Here is a 23,251-nt window from a genome sequence, read left to right on the forward strand (position 1 = left end):
CTGCGGATTTTTCCGCGGCGGATTTGCCGCGGATTTTGATCCGGAAAAATCTGCAGCATGTCAATTATTCTTGCGGATTTTGGGTATAGAATGGGGAAAAAAAAAAATCCGCATCAAAATCCGCGGGTGCGGATTTGCCGCGAAAGTCGCGGATTTTCATGCAGAAAAATCCGCAGGTACATTCTACCGTGGACACATAGCCTTAGTGTTCGGTTCCACTTGCGTTTTGCACATACGAGTGCAATCCGATGAAACATCAGATCACACTCGCACCAGTGCAAAACTATGGGGCAGTGTCCATCTGCGATTGATTTCTCTTGGTATATCGGCCTGAGCAATGAATCTCAGCATGCGGTGTTTGGCAGCGAGTCTCGGCTCACGCACCCCCATACAAGTCTATGGGAGCATGTGAAACATAGCACTGTACTCGCATGTCATCCGACTGCAGTGCGACGATGACGCAGAGACAAGCCAGGTGGAAAGTGCCCCCCCCCCCACTGTTCTCTGCAGCTGTGACCCCATTGTAAGATCACATCACATGCAAAGGGTCATTAGCATATCACTTCCAATGCTCTTGCATCGGAAGCTATGCACAAGTGGAACCGTAGACTTAAAAGGAGTCTATAGTTGTGGGGACTTGGTCTTAGAGATTCTGCAAAATCCTCCCTTTTTGTCAACACTTAAGCCGTGTGCACACTGCAACTTTTAGTTGGCACAGCCGTCGTGTTTTTCAGAGCAGACGAGTTTTAGCCGGTAGTCGTTTTCCCGAAGCGACATTGACGTTGGTTTTCCTGGCATTCTTGCGTCATCTGCACCACTGGCATCTTTTATTCTATACTGTGAAGTATAGAGTGGTCGAAAGCCGTCTGAAGAATGAACTTGTCACTTCTAACCGCTTAAAGGGGTTGTCCACTACTTTGACATTGATGGTCTATCCTTATGATAAGTCATCATCAATGTCTGATCGGCCGGGGTCCGACACCCAGCACCCCCACTGATTAGCTGATCTTGGTCCCGGCGGCGGCAACAGGCAGCTGGAAATGCTCAGTTCCGGCATCGCTCCGTCTTCTGATAACAGCCGGGTACTACACATCAGTCTCCAATTGATTAGAATGGGAGGCAGAAGTGCAGTACCTTGCTGCAGCCACTATGAGAGGACAGCAACTCCGGAACTGAGCATTTCCGGCCGCCTGCCACCGCCGCTGGAACTGGGGTCAGCTGATTGGCTAGGGTGATGTGGGTGTTGGAACCGGCTAATGAGACATTGATGCCCTAGCCTAAGGACAGGCCATCGATTATCAAAAGTAGTGGACAACCCCTTTTAAGGTTAAGACTGAACGTGTGCACGGTAATGTGGTTTTTACATGGCTGTGCATTCTGTTCATTTCATGGGGCACTTTTAAAGGCGTATTCTGAGCGAAATCAACATTAAAAAGTGTATACAGAGGCTTAGAAGAACCTACACGATCACCGGTCAGAAGAGAATGGAGTCTTAGTACTCTGAAAGACTCCTTAGAGGCTTCTCCTGCAACATGAGGATCGTATGGGATTCACTGTGTTCTTGCTTTGGTTCTCATGAAATTCCGTCCTCTTCTGTAACCAGATCAGCCCTGACCGTTTTTTTTTATGTGGTTCATTCCTCGTCGAGATCACATCTGTTTTGCAACTGTCTGATGTTTGCTTTTTTTTTTTTCTTTAGACTTTGGATATAACTGGTAAATCGGAGCAGACACTGGTTTAGTCTAGAAGCATTGGCCGTGGCACTGAATGCCAGAGCACCGTCCTCCTAAACTAGGCCCTGGCTGATACCACTAGGCTCTTCTAAATTTACTTTGTTGGAAGAAGAATCCAAAACCGCTAGACCATATTGGGTGTCTACTTTGGTACCGTGCACTGCTTTCTACAGCAGTGAGCAATCGCCTGCTATGAATAGTAATCAAAAATGTAAAAGTCCACCTACTTTAGACCCTCTATGTCCTTCCGCCAAATCAGTACCACTTTCAGGGTCATACAACACCCAAACATTTCCCTTGACACTTGAAACCCTCATATGGGAATTTCTAGGTCTGTGGACTCCACCAGTGTGATATTACGACATTAGTAGATTATTTTTGATTACTTAAGGGTTAAAGTGGTGTTTCCTCTAAAAATACACAGGGTGGTCCAAAAGTAGGTGGATAGTATGTGTAATAGGGTTATCAAACATGGTGGAAAGTGAAACTGACTCAGTTGCCCTTAGCAACCAATCAGATTCCACCTTTCATTCTTCACTGTTTTATTTGGAAAATGAAAGGTGGAATCTGGTTGCGAAGGGCAACTGAGTCAGTTTCACTTTACACCATGTTTTATAACCCTATTACACATACTGTCCTCCTACTTTTGAACCATCCTATGTATTGCCTATCCATAGAATAGGTGATAAATGTATGAACAGTGGTGGTCCGAATTTTGGGATCACTACCGATTACAAGAGTCACCAGGTGCGGATGTGAGCATGTGCAACCACTGCTCTATTTATTGTCTTGATTAGGGGTGGTCGCACATGCTCACTGTCTCTCCATTCAGAAAAGGGACTTTAGGACCCCAATTTTCAGGGTCAGACCTCCAGTGATCATGTATTTAATGATATATATATATATATATATATATATATGTATGTATGTATGTATGTATGTCTATATATATGTATGTGTATATATATGTATGTATATATGTGTGTGTGTGTGTATGTGTATATATATATATGTGTATATATATATGTGTATATGTATATATGTAAATGTATGTGTATACATATGTATGTGTATATATATATATGTATGTATGTGTATGTATATAGGTATGTGTATGTATATGTGTGTGTGTGTGTGTATATATATGTGTGTATATATATATGTGTGTGTATGTATGTATGTATGTATATATATATGATTTATATATATATATATATATATGTATGTATGTGTATGTATATAGGTATGTATATAGGTATGTGTATATATGTGTGTGTGTGTGTGTATATATATATATATATATATAATTGGGGCACCCCTTTAAGGTTGTTTATGATCCTTTTTCAGTAGCATCGTACATGGAGTCATTGCTCTCGCTTAGGACTTTTTTCCTAGTTTGTCGAGTCGACACTAGCATTACTTTTACTGTCTGGATACTTGACATAATGGATATTCAGGGTGACAATGGCTGCATTTAGGTTTTTCCTGTTTGCTGTAATAGACGGGAGGGGCGAGCGAGGAGAATCATGTGTCCTCAGCTAAACAGGCGCATCTATTGTCAACATTGACGGCCATCTTTACGTCGGCTTGCTACTTTTTGCACAGCACATCTTATCAACTTTATGCATACATTTTTGGATTTTTTTTTTAGATAATGCAAAGTCTACAGTCTTGACCCTTGCCGATGGCCCCCGGGTCGAAATTTTTTTTTTATTAATTCCGGACCCCAAGTGTCTGTAGCCTTTAATGGAGCATTTTCCCATTTGGATCACTTGGGGAATTCATCCTTCATTAGCCAAAATGGAAAGTAGAAGCCAGACGAGGTTGTTTATTAAAGAGGAGGTCAATGGGCATAAAGTCTGAACTCTACGGCCATATTGATTCTCTGGGGCTTGACTGTTTGGTCACATTTTCTTTTCAGGACTAATGAGGGTCAGCAGGGGTTGGGGGGGGGGGTCTGTTGCTTTCTGCAAATTAGGCTTGAAAGCCGGAAGGATAGTCATCTTGCCATGTTGGTTTTTCTGTTGATTCGGTTTCCAAGAGCAGACTTCATCCATGGATTGTGCTGGGAGTTGTAGTTCTGCAACAGCTTGAGAGCCACTGTTTGACTACTAGTGGCGCAATGAGTAAATTTCTGATCACGTTGGCAAATCTCTACTGGCCAAAGTGGACACGTTATCTGTTTTTAGTTGCATTTTCTACTGGACCATCCGTGGTTCATGGATGATCCTAAAAAGAGAGGGTCCTGTTTACACTGCTGTCAGCTGGGCTCGAAGACAAACTTTTTTTTTTAAAGGGTCTCCACTCATAAAATTACTGCATATTTGGCGATTGCTTAAAAGTTCACGGTGACCTTGGCAGGCACCCGTCTGGAGAGCCTGGGCTCCGGGTCCGTCTGATTAATGATTTAAGCTAATATTTAACCCCAGGCAATGCCATGTGACAACATATTGGCCCGATGTCAAGTTTTCCTTGTGCTGATATTCAGGACTGTGGACTATTTTGCAACAGTCCATGACCCAAGCTACATAGAAACACTAGAGGCTTGTTACATAGGTTGAAAAAAGCCCTAGGTCCATCTAGTTCCTCCTTCCTCCACCAATTCTACATTTGGTCACTAAGTCATTTATAACCAACAATGTTGTGTGTAGTGAGGAAATCATCCAGCCCTTTATTAAAAGCTGTTATAGTATCAGCCATTACTACCTCTTGTGGTCGGCATTCCACAGTCTGACTGCTCTAACTGTAAAGAACCCTTTCCTACTTAGCTGCCGGAATCGCTTTTCTTCCACCCGCAGTGAGTGCCCCTTGGTCCTTAGTACTGTCTTTGGAAGAAATAAGTCATGTGCCCGTCCTTTTATATTAACCACGCAAGTATATATACATATAAATGAGATCTCCTCTGAGACATCTTCTTTTTTTTCTAAGCTAAACATATCTAACTTTTTCAACCTCTCATCATACGGGCGGCCTCCATTCCTTGTAGTAGGCTAGTTGCCCGCCTTTGAACTGACTCTAACTTCTGAATGTCCTTTTTAAAATGTGGAGCCCAAAACTGGATCCCATATTCCAGATGTGGCCTTACAAGTGATTTATAGAGGCTTGTTCACACGCTAAGTTTTGTACCAGCAAAGTGTATGATATTTCTGATATCTCTTGCACACGCTGCTTATTTTTTACCTCCCTAATTTGAACCATCAGCTTCTTTTTGTTTAACCTGTATTTTTTTTTTTTTTTTTTTTTGGTAGCCATTTTTATGCACACAAATGAATGGGGAGAAAAAACACAGGTCAAAACGCATCTAACATGTAAAAAAGTGCATATTTTACACCCCACCCCCTGCAAACACTTCGTTTTTGGTACAGAAAAATACTCAGTGTGAACATACCCTTAAAGACCCTGTGAACCTTGGTTTATGGCTATGTGCACACTGAGCATTTGGTTGCAGAAATTTCTGCACCATTTCTGCATCTCATGACCGGAAAAATGCAGCGCAAAAAAAGTGATTTTGTGGGTTTTTTTGTTTTTGATTTTCTTCTTTCATCATTGCATGCATCATTTTTTCATTGATTTCAATGGAGAAAAATGCAGAAAGAATTGACAGCTGCAGAATAGTTTCTGCACCAAATCTGCAAGGAAAAAAAAGTGGTCAAAACTTCAGGATTCCCATTAATTTTGCTGGGAGTTTTTTTTTTTTTACCAAAACTGCACTAAAAAAGACACTAAAAACACTAAAAATGCACTGATTCCTTGGATTATGCTGGGAGTTGTAGTTCTTGCCACAAGTTGATGGCACTAGACAATAATAAATCATTGCTACAGAGGTCATGCTGGGAGTTGTAGTTGCCAGAAATTGTAAACTGCTGCTCTATAATGTCAGAACATAGTGGATCTTATAGTTTTGCAACATCTGTAACGCCGCATATGAGATCACTGGTCTTATGGTACATTATGTGTTTGAAGGCTCTTGAGGCATGCTGGGAGTTGTAGTCCTGCACCAGTTAAAAAGCCATAAGTTTAAGCTAATTTATACCATAAACAAAAAAAATGGGAACATAAGAGTTTCTTGGTTATCTGAATCTGGGTAATGCTTATTACACCCCCCGTTATGCAGCATTATGGCAGTAAAGATTGTATCGCTGCATAGCCGTCCACGGTCTGCACATCGGGGTCACTTATTACTTTGCGGTTGCTCCTATCAAAGTGGCCTCTCAGCGTTAGATCGCGGTATTTCTGAAATTGCATTTGTCGTCTTTTCTGTCCCTAATTGTATGTAATCGTGGCCTGGACGTGGGCCCCATCACCTCCACGGCAGCAGCTGGGGGAAGTTAGCAGCGTTTCCTGTGTGAATATCTGGAATGCACAGGATTCCTCGCTTCCATGTTACACGGCGGTGCAGGCGGCTGCGCACAAGTCTCCCAGGTTCACTCCAATTTCTGTTTTCGCTTTTTTTGCATTGTTTAAAACTATTGCAAAACAATCCGGGAAAAATTGTAACTGTCTCAATATAATATATATTGGTGCAATGAAGGCTGTTCTTTCTAGCCTCCCATACACATGCACACTCGTGTCAGCCGAGAGTGCATGTTTTCCCTGGTTGCAGTGACAGCTGTTCCTCCCGGCTTCCCATACACATGCGCGCTTGTGTTAGTCGAGAGCGCATGTTTTCGGCCCTGATTCATCACCAGAAGTCTGCTGTAGAATTATTTAAAAGTTGACAACGTCTAGGTGCCAAAAAAGTTTACAACTTTACCAACTATTTGAAAAGTGAATGGAACTTTTTCAGGGAGAAAAATTCATATTTGCCGCAAGTGTTATTTATTATTATTATTATTATTATTTATTGATTCTGATAGACATTCTTTGTTTTCCTTTTTTTTTTTTTTTCGTTTTTTTTTATGGTGATGCACACCAGCTGAAAGATGCACCAAATTCTTTTAAGATACACACTCTTCTTATTGCATTTGCCACATTTTACTCCCAACACCTCCTTCGAGACTGGTGCACAAGACCCTGGACTTCATGAATCTGGACCTGTGACTGCGCTTCTTTCCTATGGAATCTAAGGATTGGGCATGTTGAAATAGAGCGGCCCAATCCTTATTTTCACCATCAGAGTAGGGGAGGCAGGACACCCTCCACCCGATGGTTGGATGCCGCTGGCGAAATTGGTGATTTGGACTAATGTAACTACAACTGCGCTTATCCCTCTACAGACGAGGGGAAAGGCAACCGACACCTAATTTTTCCTGAATCTCAGAAAATGATTTGACACCCCCCCCCCCCCCCCCCCCAAAAAAAATTTGTCTGATATCTGTTCATGTGTGGGCACTGTGACCTTGTGGAACAGATAACATTACATGGATTTGATATTTCGGTTTATTTTCAGCCCTATTAAAATGTAAAGCAGTTCTCGGGGTTTTCCTTTTAATTTGGGATGATTTTTGATATTGCTTAGTAGGTGGAGGCTGGGTGTAGTGGACGTGGTACGTTGGGTGTTTGCTTAGTGTCTCCCCTCCCCCACAGTATATCAGCTGATGTGTGTTGGCAGAGATCAGCGTCTCTGCTTTTAATATCTGCAGGTCCTCTTACACAGCGACATGATTGCCAGCACATCACTCCGCAGTCACGACCGGAGCCAAACTTATCTAGACCCCGCAGCACTCGTCCTATCAGCAGTATTTACTACAGTCGCTGCACTAGAAATATAGCTCTTAAAGGGATAGGCCGTCTCTTAAAGGAGTTGTCGTCCCATGAACAAAATTAATTTTATTCAATAGATCTTGGAATAATAATAATTTCCACAATTGGATGTAATTAAAAATAATGTTCCTGTGCCGAGATAATCTTATATATGTGTCCCTGCTGTGTACTGTGTAATGGCCGTGTCTGACCGTACAGGGACATGGTCTGATCATATCACATCTCCTGGGCCGAGGAGGACACAAAAGTAAAAAGACATTACAGCATGGAATCACAAATAATTCTTTCATAGAGGAAAAACATTTTTGAAAAACGGGCAGGGAAATGTTTTACCTCACAGAATGATTTGCAATATTAACAAATAAGATCTCTGCTTTCTGAGGACTGCAGAATTCCTTATCCAATTCTTACTCTTTTTGCAGGGTTTTGAAGCCGCCAGGTGGAGGATCAAGCTGCATATTTGGGAATTCAGAGGAAGTTTCCGCACCAAAGCGACAAGGCAAGATGTCCTCTAATATCTTTGAAGCGCCTCCTGAGGCAGGAAATGTGCCAAAAAGATCCAACCCCCCAGGTCAGCGCTCGTATGAGAAGACATGCTATTGAGATTTTCTGAAGCGTATAATGACCCTTATCAGCTTTCATGTTCTGTCTGTATAGAATACCTAAAAGAAGACTAACTGCATAAATTCAGGACATTACTGGTTCTGAGCTAGTCTCCAGAGCTGCATTCATTATTCTGCAAAGATGAAATCTTCCAGTATACCTTTTTGGCTCATTGATACCAGAATGCAACATACCAGAGCCAGTATTATGTGCTGTCCTCTGTATAACAGAACCGCTCATTGTATTTTAGAATCGTACTTAATCTGCTAGGGGTGTCTGTGACATCAAGCTGGTTGTCTGTTGCCAACAGCAACAAGCAGAATAGTGATTGCAGCTCTGGAGTATAATACAGGATGTAATTTAGCATTAGTAAAGGATAAGTAATGTATGTGCACTGACTCCACAAGCAGAATTGTGAGCGCAGCTCTGGAGTATAATACTTTAACTCAGGATCAGTACAGGATAAGTAATGTATGTGCACAGCTACTGCACCAGCAGAATAGTGAATGCAGCTCTGGAGTACAATACAGGATGTAACTCAGGATCAGTAATGTTGGTACACAGTGACTGCACCAGCAGAATAGTGAGTGCAACCCTGGTGTATAATACAGGATGTAACTCGGGATCAGTACAGGAGAAGTAATGTAATGTATGTACACAGTGACTGCACCAGCAGAATAGTGAGTGCAGCTCTGGAGTATAATACAGGATGTAACCCAGGATAAGTAATGTACCGTATTTCTTTTTCGCTCTATTGGGAGACCCAGACAATTGGGTGTATAGGCTATGCCTCCGGAGGCCGCACAAAGTACTACACTTAAAAGTGTTAGGCCCCTCCCCTTCTGCCAATACACCCCCCGTGCTCCCACGGGCTGCTCAGTTAGTTTTTTGCTTTGTGCGAAGGAGGTCAGACACGCACAGCACAGCTCCACAGATTAGTCAGCAGCAGCTGCTGACTATGTCGGATGGAAGAAAAGTGGGCCCATATAGGGCCCCCAGCATGCTCCCTTCTCACCCCACTCTTGTCGGCGGTGTTGTTAAGGTTGAGGTATCCATTGCGGGTACGGAGGCTGGAGCCCACATGCTGCTTTCCTTCCCCATCCCCCTCTGGGCTCTGGGTGAAGTGGGATCTTACCGGTCTCCAGGCACTGAGACCGTGCTCCATCCACAACTCCTGTGGAGCCTGATGGATAGGAGCCGAGTATCGTTCAGGGACATGGCCCTGCATCTTGGAGGTACTCTGTATCCCTGTGGGGACCGCGCACGGCATCACCTCAGCTTTGCTGGGTGTGCTAGTGCACCGGGGACCGCGGCGCTGACCGGGTCTATATGTGCCATTACACACTCAGCGTCGCTGAGTGTGTTTATATGTAAGGGCTACCGAACTAACCGCCGCTGCCATGGGACACTGCGGCGCGGCTGGGACTTGTAGTTCGCCGGGGACTTTCACGCCGGCCGCGCTTTTACGGCGGCCACGTTTATTACTAGAGTCCCCGGCTTCCTTGCGGCCTAGTTTACTTTTCTCCCGCCCTCAGCCCTGACAGGCAGGGGGAAGGGCGGGACGCTGCACGGAGCGAGCAGCTCTGAGGGCTGGAGTATGATTTACATACTCCACCCCTCTCACTGTGCACGGTGTGAGCACCAGTTCGCGCTCTTTCTCGGCCACGCCCACAGCTCCCTCATCTCGTCAGGACGCCGCAGCCATTACTGTCAGCTCCACCGACGCTGCAGAAGAGGGACAAGTCCTGGGAGACCCAGACACGGTCTCTGGTGGCCTCACAACCGCTTTAGGCGGCTGGTAAGCAGCACCTGTTGGTGCTAGCCCCATGGTGCTGTAGGGTATTGGTACATTATTTGTGTATCATATATACTTTACACTGTATGAGCACAGTGCATTCTGGCTATATACTCAAGGAAAACTATAGCATGGCGCCCACAAAAGGCAGGGGTGCCAAAACACAGGCTTATTATGCTGCCTGCGCCGCTTGTAAGACCCCACTACCGGCAGGTTCCACTGACCCTCATTGTGTGCAGTGTTCGACCCCTGTGCCACTTCTTCAGCCGGAGCCTAGGCTAAGAGGGGCCCAGGGGGAGCCACCTGTTGGCACTGTCCAGGTGACGGGGACTGAGTTTGCTAAACTCTCTGAGACTATGGCTAAGATACTAGAAGCCTTGCAGTCCAGGCCGGTATCTCAGCAACGGGACCCTGTTGAATCGTTGTTCCCGGGCCCCCCTCAGTTGGACCAACAATGTCCTCCCGGGGTATCTCCTACATCCCAGTCTGAGGGTTCTGACTTAGACCCCAGCCCCAGATTGACGAAGCGGGCTCGCTTAGAATTTCCCTCGACATCATATTGTTTAGGGTCTCAGCGGGGGGAATCTTTGGTTGATGATGCGGAGACAGCTGATCAGGATTCTGATCCTGAGAGCGCTCTCAATCTTAATACTCCAGACGGGGACGCCATAGTAAACGATCTTATTGCGTCCATCCATCAGTTGCTGGATATTTCTCCCTCAGCCCCTCCGGCGGAGGAGTCAGCTTCTCAGCAGGAGAACTTTCGTTTTAGGTTTCCCAAGCGGACACAGAGTATGTTTCTAGACCACTCTGCTTTCAGAGAGGCAATCCAGAATCACCATGCTTGTCCAGATAATTGTTTTTCTAAGCGCCTTAAGGATACACGTTATCCTTTCCCCCCGGACGTGGTTAAAGGTTGGACTCAATGTCCCAAAGTGGATCCTCCAATCTCCAGACTGGCGGCTAGATCCATACTTGCAGTGGAAGATGGGGCCTCGCTCAAAGATGCCACTGACAGGCAGATGGAGCTCTGGTTGAAATCCATCTATGAAGCTATCGGAGCTTCTTTTGCCCCAGCATTCGCAGCCGTATGGGCGCTGCAAGCTATCTCAGCAGGTCAAGCGCAAATTGAAGCAGCCACATGCACGGCCGCGCCACAAGTGGCATCCATTACCACCCAGACCTCGGCAATTGCGTCTTACGCTATTAATGCTGTCCTGGACTCTGTGAGCCGTATGGCGGTGGCGACCGCCAATTCGGTGGTAATCCGCAGGGCCTTGTGGCTACGGGAATGGAAGGCAGATTCTGCTTCCAAAAAGCGCTTAACCAGTTTGCCAATTTCTGGCGACGGGCTGTTTGGCGAGCGTCTGGATGAAATCATCAAACAATCCAAGGGAAAGGATACATCCTTACCCCAGCCCAAACAGAACATTCCCCAACAGAGGAGAGGGCAGTCGAGGTTTCGGTCCTTTCGGGGCGCGGGCAGGTCCCAATTCTCCTCGTCCAAAAGGTCTCAGAACAAAGGAACTCTGATGCATGGCGGTCTAAGTCACGTCCTAAAAAGAACATTGGAGGCACCGCTAACAAAGCGGCTTCCTCATGACTTTCGACCTCCTCTAGTAGCATCCTCGGTCGGTGGCAGGCTCTCCCGCTTTTGCGACGCCTGGCTGCCACAAATAAAAGACCGCTGGGTGAGAGACATTCTGTCTCACGGTTAAAGATAGAGTTCATCTCTCGTCCCCCGACTCGATTCTTCAGGTCTTCTCCGCCTCCCGAGAGAGCCGAGGCTCTTCTGCAGGCGCTGGGCACTCTGAAGGCAGAAGGAGTGGTGGTCCCTGTTCCTCTTCATCAACAGGGCCACGGTTTTTACTCCAACTTGTTTGTGGTCCCAAAAAAGGACGGGTCTTTCCGTCCTGTCCTAGACCTGAAACTTCTCAACAAACACGTAAAGACCAGGCGGTTCCGGATGGAATCCCTTCGCTCCGTCATCGCCTCAATGTCCCAAGGAGATTTCCTTGCATCGATCGATATCAAAGATGCTTTTCTCCACGTTCCGATTGCCCCAGAGCACCAGTGCTTCTTGCGCTTCGCCATAGGAAACGAACACCTGCAGTTCGTGGCACTGCCATTCGGCCTGGCAACAGCCCCACGGGTTTTCACCAAGGTTATGGCTACTGTAGTAGCGGTCCTCCATTCTCAGGGTCACTCGGTGATCCCGTACTTGGACGATCTGTTGATCAAGGCACCCTCTCTAGAGGCATGCCAACACAGCCTCGACGCTACCCTGGAGACTCTCCAGAGTTTCGGGTGGATCATCAATTTTCCAAAGTCAAATCTGACACCGGCCCAATCGCTCACATACCTTGGCATGGAGTTTCATACCCTCTCAGCGATAGTGAAGCTTCCGCTGATCAAGCAGCGGTCACTACAGACAGGGGTACAATCTCTCCTTCAAGGCCAGTCACACCCCTTGAGGCGCCTCATGCACTTCCTGGGGAAGATGGTGGCAGCAATGGAAGCAGTCCCTTTCGCGCAGTTTCACCTGCGTCCTCTTCAATGGGACATCCTACGCAAATGGGACAGGAAGCCGACGTCCCTCGACAGGACCGTCTCCCTCTCTCAGGCGACCAAAGCTTCCCTTCGGTGGTGGCTTCTTCCCACTTCATTGTCGAAGGGGAAATCCTTCCTACCCCCATCCTGGGAAGTAGTCACGACGGACGCAAGTCTGTCAGGGTGGGGAGCGGTTTTTTCTCCACCACAGGACTCAGGGTACGTGGACCCGGCAAGAGTCCTCGCTTCAGATCAATGTTCTGGAAATTCGGGCAGTGTATCTTGCCCTGAAAGCGTTCCAGCAGTGGCTGGAAGGCAAGCAGATCCGAATTCAGTCGGACAATTCTACAGCGGTGGCATACATCAACCACCAAGGCGGCACACGCAGTCGACAAGCCTTCCAGGAAGTCCGGCGGATTTTGATGTGGGTGGAAGCCACGGCCTCCACCATATCCGCAGTTCACATCCCAGGCGTGGAAAACCGGGAAGCAGATTATCTCAGTCGCCAGGGCATGGACGCAGGGGAATGGTCCCTTCACCCGGACGTGTTTCAGGAGATCTGTTGCCGCTGGGGGGTGCCGGACGTCGACCTCATGGCGTCCCGGCACAACAACAAGGTACCAACGTTCATGGCACGGTCTCAAGATCCCAGAGCTCTGGCGGCAGACGCCTTAGTTCAGGATTGGTCGCAGTTTCAGCTCCCTTATGTGTTTCCTCCGCTGGCACTGTTGCCCGGAGTGTTACGCAAGATCAGGGCCGACTGCCGCCGCGCCATCCTCGTCGCTCCAGACTGGCCGAGGAGGTCGTGGTACCCGGATCTGTGGCATCTCACGGTGGGCCAACCGTGGGCACTACCAGACCGACCAGACTTGCTGTCTCAAGGGCCGTTTTTCCATCTGAATTCTGCGGCCCTCAACCTGACTGTGTGGCCATTGAGTCCTGGATCCTAGCGTCTTCAGGGTTATCTCAAGAAGTCATTGCCACTATGAGACAGGCTAGGAAACCAACGTCCGCCAAGATTTATCACAGGACGTGGAAAATTTTCCTGTCGTGGTGCTCTGCTCAGGGTTTTTCTCCCTGGCCATTTGCATTACCTACTTTTCTGTCCTTCCTTCAATCTGGACTGGAAAAGGGTTTGTCGCTCGGTTCCCTTAAGGGACAAGTTTCAGCGCTTTCTGTGTTTTTCCAGAAGCGCCTAGCTAGACTTCCACAGGTACGCACGTTCCTGCAGGGAGTTTGTCACATCGTTCCACCTTACAAGCGGCCGTTAGAACCCTGGGATCTAAACAGGGTGCTGATGGTTCTTCAGAAACCACCATTCGAGCCAATGAGAGATATTTCTCTCTCGCGCCTTTCGCAGAAAGTGGTTTTTCTAGTAGCAGTCACTTCACTTCGGAGAGTGTCTGAGCTTGCAGCGTTGTCGTGCAAAGCCCCTTTTCTGGTTTTTCACCAGGACAAGGTGGTTCTACGTCCGGTTCCGGAGTTTCTCCCTAAGGTGGTATCCCCCTTTCATCTCAATCAGGATATTTCCTTACCCTCTTTTTATCCTCATCCAGTTCACCAATGTGAAAAGGATTTGCACTTGTTAGATCTGGTGAGAGCACTCGACTCTACATTTCTCGTACGGCGCCCCTGCGCCGCTCGGATGCACTCTTTGTCCTTGTCGCTGGCCAGCGTAAAGGGTCACAGGCTTCCAAATCAACCCTGGCTCGGTGGATCAAGGAGCCAATTATCGAAGCTTACCATTCGGCTGGGCTTCCGGTTCCCTCAGGGCTGAAGGCCCATTCTACCAGAGCCGTGGGAGCGTCCTGGGCTTTGAGGCACCAGGCTGCGGCTCAACAGGTGTGTCAGGCGGCTACCTGGTCGAGCCTGCACACTTTCACGAAGCACTATCAGGTGCATACCTATGCTGCGGCGGATGCCAGCCTAGGTGGATGAGTCCTTCAGGCGGCGGTTGCCCACCTGTAGGAAAGGGCCGTTTTACGGCTCTCTTACGAGGTATTTCTTTACCCACCCAGGGACTGCTTTTGGACGTCCCAATTGTCTGGGTCTCCCAATAGAGCGAAAAAGAAGAAGGGAATTTTGTTTACTTACCGTAAATTCCTTTTCTTCTAGCTCTAATTGGGAGACCCAGCACCCGCCCCTGTTTTTTTGTGTACACATGTTGTTCATGTTGAATGGTTTCAGTTCTCCGAGTTTCCTTCGGATTGAAGTTACTTTAAACCAGTTTATAATTATTTTTTCCTCCTTCTTGCTTTTGCACCAAAACTGAGCAGCCCGTGGGAGCACGGGAGGTGTATTGGCAGAAGGGGAGGGGCCTAACACTTTTAAGTGTAGTACTTTGTGCGGCCTCCGGAGGCATAGCCTATACACCCAGTTGTCTGGGTCTCCCAATTAGAGCTAGAAGAAAAGGAATTTACGGTAAGTAAACAAAATTCCCTTCTTTTCGCTTTATATGACTCACTTTTATTCCCCCAAATGTTGGGGGAAAGTAGGGGGTGCGTCTTATAATCCGAATATACGTGTGTGTGTGTGTGTGTGTAGAGAGAGATATATATAAAATATAATATTGGGCTGGGGCAGCGGCGCATATTATATCTGCATGCCCCCCCCCCCCTGTGTTAGATATGGCCCCCATGCTGCTGCCCATAGTAAAATAAAAAACTCTTTATTTGATTCCTCCAGCGCTGATCTCCCGGTCTCTCTGCTGCCGCTGTGATCAGGCACGCAGAAATGATAACACTCTGCTGTGCCGATCACATGACAGGCACCGAGAACCAGGAAGTGGAGGAGGTCAGCAGCACGGAGAGAGACACGAGGGAGGACAGCACTGGAGAAGGTAAGGAAAGAATTTATTTTACTATGGGCAGCAGCATGGGGGCCATATCTAACCCAGGGGGGGGTGTGCCATCCATAGGGGGCCATGGGCAGCAGAGGGGTGTGTGCCATCCATAGGGGGCCATGGGCAGCAGAGGGGTGTGTGCCATCCTTAGGAGACGTGTGCCATCTATAGGAGACCTGTGCCAGCTATAGGGGATGTGTTCCAGCACAGGGGGACGTGTGCCATCAATAGGGGACATGTGCCAGCAATAGGGGATGTGTGCCATCACTGGGGGACGTGTCCCAGCACAAGGAGCCTATATTCAATATAAGGGGGCCATATCCAGATGAAGGGGGCTAATTTTAGGATGGGGGGGGCTATGGGGGACATATACCCTATATGATTTGTTAGATGGACACTGGCATTATAAGACGGACCCCATTTAACATTAAAAAAAAAAATTCTCTTTTCCTTCACCAAATTTGGGGGTGCGTCTTATAATCAGGTGCGTCTTATAAAGCGAAAAATGTACACAGTGACTGCACCTGCAGAATAGTGAGTGCAGCTCTGGAGTGTAAGTCAGGATCAGTACAGGATAAGTAATTTGTGGACTAGGTAATTCTTCCTATACACTCACTCCTCCATATTTATCTTGGAAACGTCTGTCATCATCTGCTTGACAACTCCAGGGATCATCTTGGGTTTCACACCTATATTCACCAGGTGCTTCTTATAATGGCTATTTGCCTCCTTCTGCTGTAAATGAATGCAGGCAGGACAAAGACAAGTGACTGAAAGCTTTGTCTGCAGACGACAGGACTGGACTAGTCTGGTGTGTAAGGAAACTTGAGATGCATTTCTGTTACCCATTATACTGAGACTGTGGAAACGCGATTCTCCTTATTATAAAAGTGTTCTGTGCGGAGGAGGGAAGCTAAGCCGTTACCCTATATGTCTGACACCGCTTCTGCTGGCTGGGACACGCCGTAAAACCGCAGATATAACTGATCAAATTTTGGATACCTTCAGCCTCCACTAGGGGGAGCATAGTAATTATAATTAATGCATACTGTATATAGTGAGCTCCCCCTAGTGGTGGCTGCAGGGATCCAGGGTTTAATCTCTCTTGTTGTATAGTGGTTTTGGATCTCTGAATTAGAAACAAAGGAGCCTCAAATATGTTAAGGAATTACTTGGCAAAGAATTTTGGACCAATTTCCACAAAAACATTGATGTACAAGGGCGAACATTCCATAAGAGAAAAGCAGATCGTGTGCATATTTCTTTGCATGATGCGGTAGCTCAGCCCAGGAATCAGCAGGAGGTGAGATGTGGGGTCAGACAGTGAGAGGTTTCCTGGCGGGAGCAGACAGGCGGATCGTGCTGAGCTGGCACTGGGGGCTTCACCCAGAGCTGGGTCTTGTGTCAGCTACCGAGATACTCCGAGGCTCCTCCTTGACTGGGAAAGACGTCTTCTCCGCTGTCAGCCCAGATGTGTGTGCAGTGTGGATAATCCCCTGTGTGTGGGAGCAATCCACTGACTCACTAGAAAAATATGGCAAAGTGTTGGGATGCAGGGGGGGGCATTCATCTGGCGAGTGCGGGGGGGGGGGCATTCATCTGGCGAGTGCGGGGGGGGGGCATTCATCTGGCGAGTGCGGGGGGGGCATTCATCTGGCGAGTGCGGTGGGGGGCATTCATCTGGCGAGTGCAGGGGGGGCATTCATCTGGCGATTGCAGGGGGGGGATTCATCTGGCGATTGCAGGGGGGGCCATTCATCTGGCGAGTGCAGGGGGGGGGGCATTCATCTGGCGAGTGCAGGGGGGGGGGCATTCATCTGGCGAGTGCAGGGGGGGGGGCATTCATCTGGCGATTGCAGGGGGGGGGGCATTCATCTGGCGGGTGCAGGGGGGGGGCATTCATCTGGCGGGTGCAGGGGGGGCATTCATCTGGCGGGTGCAGGGGGGGGGCATTCATCTGGCGGGTTCCGGCGGGGGGGGGGGGTGTTTAGTCTTCCGGCTGGTACGAGGGAACACACTCTTCCGGCGGGTACGGGGGGTGCACTCTTCCGGCGAGGGGCCCACTCATCGGGTGGGCGTGTGGTGGGGACCCACTCATCCGGCGGGTGCGTGTGGAGGGGGGAGCCCACTCATCAGGCGGGTATATGGGGGTGTGGTGGGCCCACTCATCCGGCGGGTGGGTGGGTGTGATCCTCACTCATCCGGCGGGTGCCGGGGGGGCCTCACTCATCTGGCGGGTGCAGGGCATCTTCTAGCTCATGTCTTATGGTGCAAAGTTGTGAGGCTTTTTTTTTTTTTTTGCATCTTGGCCTCATGTCAGGTGAGGAGGAGGAGGGTTGGGGTGTAAAGCTAACAAATCCAGCAACTCGCCAGATGTGTAAATATCACGGGAGCTGTAAGGAGTCGCTAGATTTGCAGCTTGTGGAGTGTGAGGCACAACTACTCCCACTCTGACCTCCTGCAGGTCATGACCTCGGAGTATTAACCTGCCATCTCAGTAGAACATGTATGGGGGCCTCCAAAATCTCCCTTAAAGATAACATCCTAGATTCTTGGTTGCAGGAGATATGCGGCGGCCACTTATTTCAATAAACGTTAGCGCTGGGGTGATAGCTGTCAGCCGTCACAGGGGAAGCGGCACGGACACTATTTGTCATTTAAAGGGAATATAGATGAGAAAACACATTAGATGGATATCAGCCAAATGCACCGATTCCTGCAGCACCGACCGACCATCCAATATGTGTGGTGGTCTCCTGACGGCAGATGTCAGGTCGGATTTCTGGTATCTGCTCTCCTCGTTATAAACATGCACACTCAGCTAAAGTGAGCATGCATATGTACAGAGGGGTCAGAATGACTAGCTGTTGGTCAAGTGAGCATTCGTATTAAGATTGGTCTGGTCATTGGATATTTGGATCTGCGGGTAATCTGATGGTAATGGGGAGTTAGCATGTATGGTAATACTGGTGCTCATGTCTATTGGATTGGGCAACAATTATCTCATATGTGCGGTCGGCTTTGGACATGGACATTAGGTGACGTCCTTCTGAACAGAATTTGTCATCTCACAGGTGGAAAAACCAGCGGTATCTTCCAGGACCCGGCACCCGTACATTCGCCGGCGCGGCAGAACCCCCCAGGAGGGAAAGTCAGTGGTATTTTTTCTGAAGCGCAGCTGCCGACGAGCCCCAAAGCGCATCCAAATAAACCAAAGGTATCGTCTACTTTACTGCATGCCCACTGATAGCGAATACCAAGGTCACGCATCATACGGGGCAGGCGTCCTCTGCCCAGATCTGGCAGGTATGTGTATGGGATGACGTGATAACATTATGTAAATCTCTTGTATTCTGCAGGATAACATCTCATTAAAAGAGGAAACCGTAAAGAGCCCCGCACCCGGTAAGTACCCGCAGCACCCGGCAGGTAGATCCCCATCTTCCCCATCCATAGACTAATCGTGCATTTTTTTGGAATGATGCCCTCTTGTTCGTGGGTATGTCCTGGAATTGCTGCAATACCTCACACAGACTGAAGATCTGAGCTCGTGGGTTGTATTAATCACCTGGGCAGGTTAATGATGCAACAATTTTTATTTACCATAGTCCTTATGCTCCTCCAGTCCTTAGGACTCCAGTGACCTCCAAAAAAGCACATAAAAACGCCCCAAAAAAAGCAACGTGGGCATAACACATGCATTTTTTCCTTTCTTTTTCACTGACTCCATTAAAGTCAGTTGGGGGAAAAAACAGGATAAATTGCTAAAAAAAACCTGATGTGTGGATTCTTTTTTCAGCAACAAAAAAAGCAAGGAAAAAAGAAGCAGCGTGGGTACACCCAGTCAGGATTCTCATAGAATTTACTGGGATGTTTTGTTTTTTTCTTTGCAGTATTGATTTAAAATCTGCAAGGAAAAAAAGCATGAAAAAAGCAATGTGTGCACAGAGCCTAAGGGTACTTTCACACTTGTGTTCAGGGCAGTCCGTCACTATGGAGAATAGCGCAGTCTGTTAACGCACTGCGCTATTCTCCATAGACTTGTATGGACGACGCACTGTAACGCAAGTGTCAGCGTTGCATCCAATGGACGACGTAACGTCGTGCGGAAGGAACGCAGCATGTAACTGTTTTTTTGAGCAGCGGAAACCTTTATTTTTCACTGCGCATGCTCTTTTTAAAAAAAAAAAAAAAATCACAGAAACTTTGTTTCTCGGTGGCTGAACGTTCAGCTGAGCGCCCGGCCGCCGGCCATTGAGAGCGCTCAGCTGAGCGCCCGGCCGCCGGCCATTGAGAGCGCTCAGCTGAGCGCCCGGCCATTGAGAGCGCTCAGCTGAGCGCCCGGCCATTGAGAGCGCTCAGCTGAGCCGCCCGGCCATTGAGAGCGCTCAGCTGAGCCGCCCGGCCATTGAGAGCGCTCAGCTGAGCCGCCCGGCCATTGAGAGCGCTCAGCTGAGCCGCCCGGCCATTGAGAGCTCTCAGCTGAGCCGCCCGGCCATTGAGAGCTCTCAGCTGAGCCGCCCGGCCATTGAGAGCTCTCAGCTGAGCCGCCCGGCCATTGAGAGCTCTCAGCTGAGCCGCCCGGCCATTGAGAGCTCTCAGCTGAGCCGCCCGGCCATTGAGAGCTCTCAGCTGAGCCGCCCGGCCATTGAGAGCTCTCAGCTGAGCCGCCCGGCCATTGAGAGCTCTCAGCTGAGCCGCCCGGCCATTGAGAGCTCTCAGCTGAGCCGCCCGGCCATTGAGAGCTCTCAGCTGAGCCGCCCGGCCATTGAGAGCTCTCAGCTGAGCCGCCCGGCCATTGAGAGCTCTCAGCTGAGCCGCCCGGCCATTGAGAGCTCTCAGCTGAGCCGCCCGGCCATTGAGAGCTCTCAGCTGAGCCGCCCGGCCATTGAGAGCTCTCAGCTGAGCCGCCCGGCCATTGAGAGCTCTCAGCTGAGCCGCCCGGCCATTGAGAGCTCTCAGCTGAGCCGCCCGGCCATTGAGAGCTCTCAGCTGAGCCGCCCGGCCATTGAGAGCTCTCAGCTGAGCCGCCCGGCCATTGAGAGCTCTCAGCTGAGCCGCCCGGCCATTGAGAGCTCTCAGCTGAGCCGCCCGGCCATTGAGAGCTCTCAGCTGAGCCGCCCGGCCATTGAGAGCTCTCAGCTGAGCCGCCCGGCCATTGAGAGCTCTCAGCTGAGCCGCCCGGCCATTGAGAGCTCTCAGCTGAGCCGCCCGGCCATTGAGAGCTCTCAGCTGAGCCGCCCGGCCATTGAGAGCTCTCAGCTGAGCCGCCCGGCCATTGAGAGCTCTCAGCTGAGCCGCCCGGCCATTGAGAGCTCTCAGCTGAGCCGCCCGGCCATTGAGAGCTCTCAGCTGAGCCGCCCGGCCATTGAGAGCTCTCAGCTGAGCCGCCCGGCCATTGAGAGCTCTCAGCTGAGCCGCCCGGCCATTGAGAGCTCTCAGCTGAGCCGCCCGGCCATTGAGAGCTCTCAGCTGAGCCGCCCGGCCATTGAGAGCTCTCAGCTGAGCCGCCCGGCCATTGAGAGCTCTCAGCTGAGCCGCCCGGCCATTGAGAGCTCTCAGCTGAGCCGCCCGGCCATTGAGAGCTCTCAGCTGAGCCGCCCGGCCATTGAGAGCTCTCAGCTGAGCCGCCCGGCCATTGAGAGCTCTCAGCTGAGCCGCCCGGCCATTGAGAGCTCTCAGCTGAGCCGCCCGGCCATTGAGAGCTCTCAGCTGAGCCGCCCGGCCATTGAGAGCTCTCAGCTGAGCCGCCCGGCCATTGAGAGCTCTCAGCTGAGCCGCCCGGCCGCCGGGTGATCAGCTGATCGTTCACAATAGTCTGCTGCCAGTAAAACTGTAAAGAAGAAAAAAAAATAAAATAAAAGCTTTCCGTTGTTTTGTACGAACCATTGCATCCGTTGTGCCATTATATGCAACGCATCCATCACACAACGCAATGCAACGGATGCCGTTCAACGTAAGTGTAAAACTAGCCTAACTTGTGATTTTGAAAAAACTTTTAATTTTTCACCCTGGACGCATATTTGTTGGACATTCATGGCATATCCTGTGGAAAGTTTCTCCATATTTCGGATAGGACTGCCCCTTTAATACACCGGTACAAGGTCATTGCTGATGTCTAATCCACTACTCTGCAGTCATGCTGGGAGTTGTAGTCTCGCCACAGCACGTTCTGGTATAAATGGAACAATTACAGGGTGACTGAAGAGCATCTAATCATGATACTTGATTATGTGGGAAGTATAAATCATTATCTCTACAAAAACTATTTTCTAGATAACTCTGTATGTGTCTATGATTAGTCAGAAGACGTCGGCTCTTAAGCTGGTGTCACACTAAACGACCGCGACAACGACGTCGCTGTTACGTCACCATTTTCGGTGACGTAACAGCGACCTTGTAAGTCGCTGTTATGATCGCTGCTTAGCTGTCAAACACAGCAGAAGCAGCGATCATAAGGTCGCTGTGCTACATGTGCAGAGAGCAGGGAGCCGCGCTTAGCGCTGGCTCCTTGCTCACCTGCAGCACACATCGGGTTAATTAACCCGATGTGTGCTGCAGCTACATGTCACAGTGCAGAGAGCAGGGAGCCGCGCGCACTGCTTAGCGCTGGCTCCTTGCTCTCCTTGCTACAGTATGCATCGGGTTAATTACCCGATGCATACTGCAGCCACATGTCACAGTGCAGGAGCCGGCGCTGGCAGCAAGAGCGGAGGCTGGTAACCAGCGTAAACATCGGGTAACCAGGGAAAGGTCTTCCCTTGGTTACCCGATGTTTACGCTGGTTACAGCTTACCGCAGCTGCCAGTGCCGGCTCCTGCTCGCTTCATTTCGTCGCTCTCTCGCTGTCACACACAGCGATGTGTGTGTCACAGCGGGAGAGTGACGACCAAAAAATGAAGCTGGACATTCAGCGGCGACCTCACAGCAGGGGCCAGGTCGTTGCTGGATGTCACACACAGCGACAGCGACGGGACGTCGCTGCAACGTCACAGAAAATGGTGACGTAGCAGCGACGTCGTTGTCGTCGTCGTTATGTGTGACACCAGCTTTACTGTGGGAGTGATGGGCGGCAGCGTCATTATTTATATACACAGTGTGACTGCTCCCTGTCTGATCCGCTCTATTTTAGACTGTGTGTGCAATGGCTGAATATAGAATAACACTACAGCAGCTCCTGGCAAGGACGGGCATAACTAGTGCACTGTGGATATAGTGGTGGTCTCTGTAGAATCTCAATGGGAATGCTCCCCCCACTTGTATTTGAGTGGCTGCACTTAAGGGTTAATGAAAAATATCCTTTTAAAGGGAACCTGTCAGCAGAAATTTTGTAATAAACCTAAAAGATTCCCCCTCTGCAGCTCCTGGGCTGCATTCTGGAAAGGTTCCTGTTGCTATTCTGCCCCCTTTTGAGAACTAAATAAATAGTTTATAAAGTCTTACTTTTTGTATGCAAATCTTTTTTTTTTCTGTACACGGGGCGGGCTCTCTTGCGTCCGTTATTCTGCCTCCTGCTGCTTTACGCCATCCCCCCATCGCTCATTTCCATACTGAGGACACCGCCCAGTGCTCCCAAGGTCTCGCGCATGCGCCATGCCACTCTTGGGGTACTGTGCAAAGTGACCGCTGGTGACGTTATTGCGCAGGCGTGAGATTATGGGCGGCGCTGTGATTGTCATTAGCAAGTACCCACCCATAGTCTCGTGCCCGCGCTTTCCCCTCTGGCTCCACCGTTCTGCGCGAGCGCTGGCCAGATGAACCCACGTCACCTCTTACCCATATTTCCCTGGAGCAGGAAATAGATGGGAGGAGCGGAGCACACCACCGATCAACAGGGTTCATCTGGCCAGCACTTTCGCAGAACGGTGGAGGTAGAGGGGAAAGCGTGGGTACTTGCTGATGACAATCACAGCGCCGCCCATAATCTCACAGCTGCGCAATCACGTCAACAGTGGTCACACTGTGCACAGTACCGCGAGAGTGGCACGGCGCATGCGCGAGACCTCGGGAGCACTGGGCGGTGTC

General features: G+C 49.3%; 1 protein-coding gene across 2 annotated transcripts in view; it reads left to right on the top strand.

The window, feature by feature from the left end:
• The window catches only part of JPT2 (Jupiter microtubule associated homolog 2), a 38,103-nt gene that overhangs the window by 10,234 nt on the left and 4,618 nt on the right, over positions 1-23,251 (top strand). Inside the window, exons 2-4 of one of the 2 annotated variants that reach the window (XM_075318263.1) lie at positions 7,859-8,007; positions 18,301-18,443; positions 18,586-18,631. In XM_075318263.1, the coding sequence (XP_075174378.1) occupies positions 7,859-8,007; positions 18,301-18,443; positions 18,586-18,631 (338 nt within the window). The remainder of the gene's footprint in view (positions 1-7,858; positions 8,008-18,300; positions 18,444-18,585; positions 18,632-23,251) is intronic. The other variant, XM_075318264.1, reaches the window with a different exon arrangement.

This window comes from Anomaloglossus baeobatrachus, chromosome 7 (assembly GCF_048569485.1).
Source record: "Anomaloglossus baeobatrachus isolate aAnoBae1 chromosome 7, aAnoBae1.hap1, whole genome shotgun sequence".
Lineage (NCBI taxonomy): Eukaryota > Metazoa > Chordata > Amphibia > Anura > Aromobatidae > Anomaloglossus > Anomaloglossus baeobatrachus.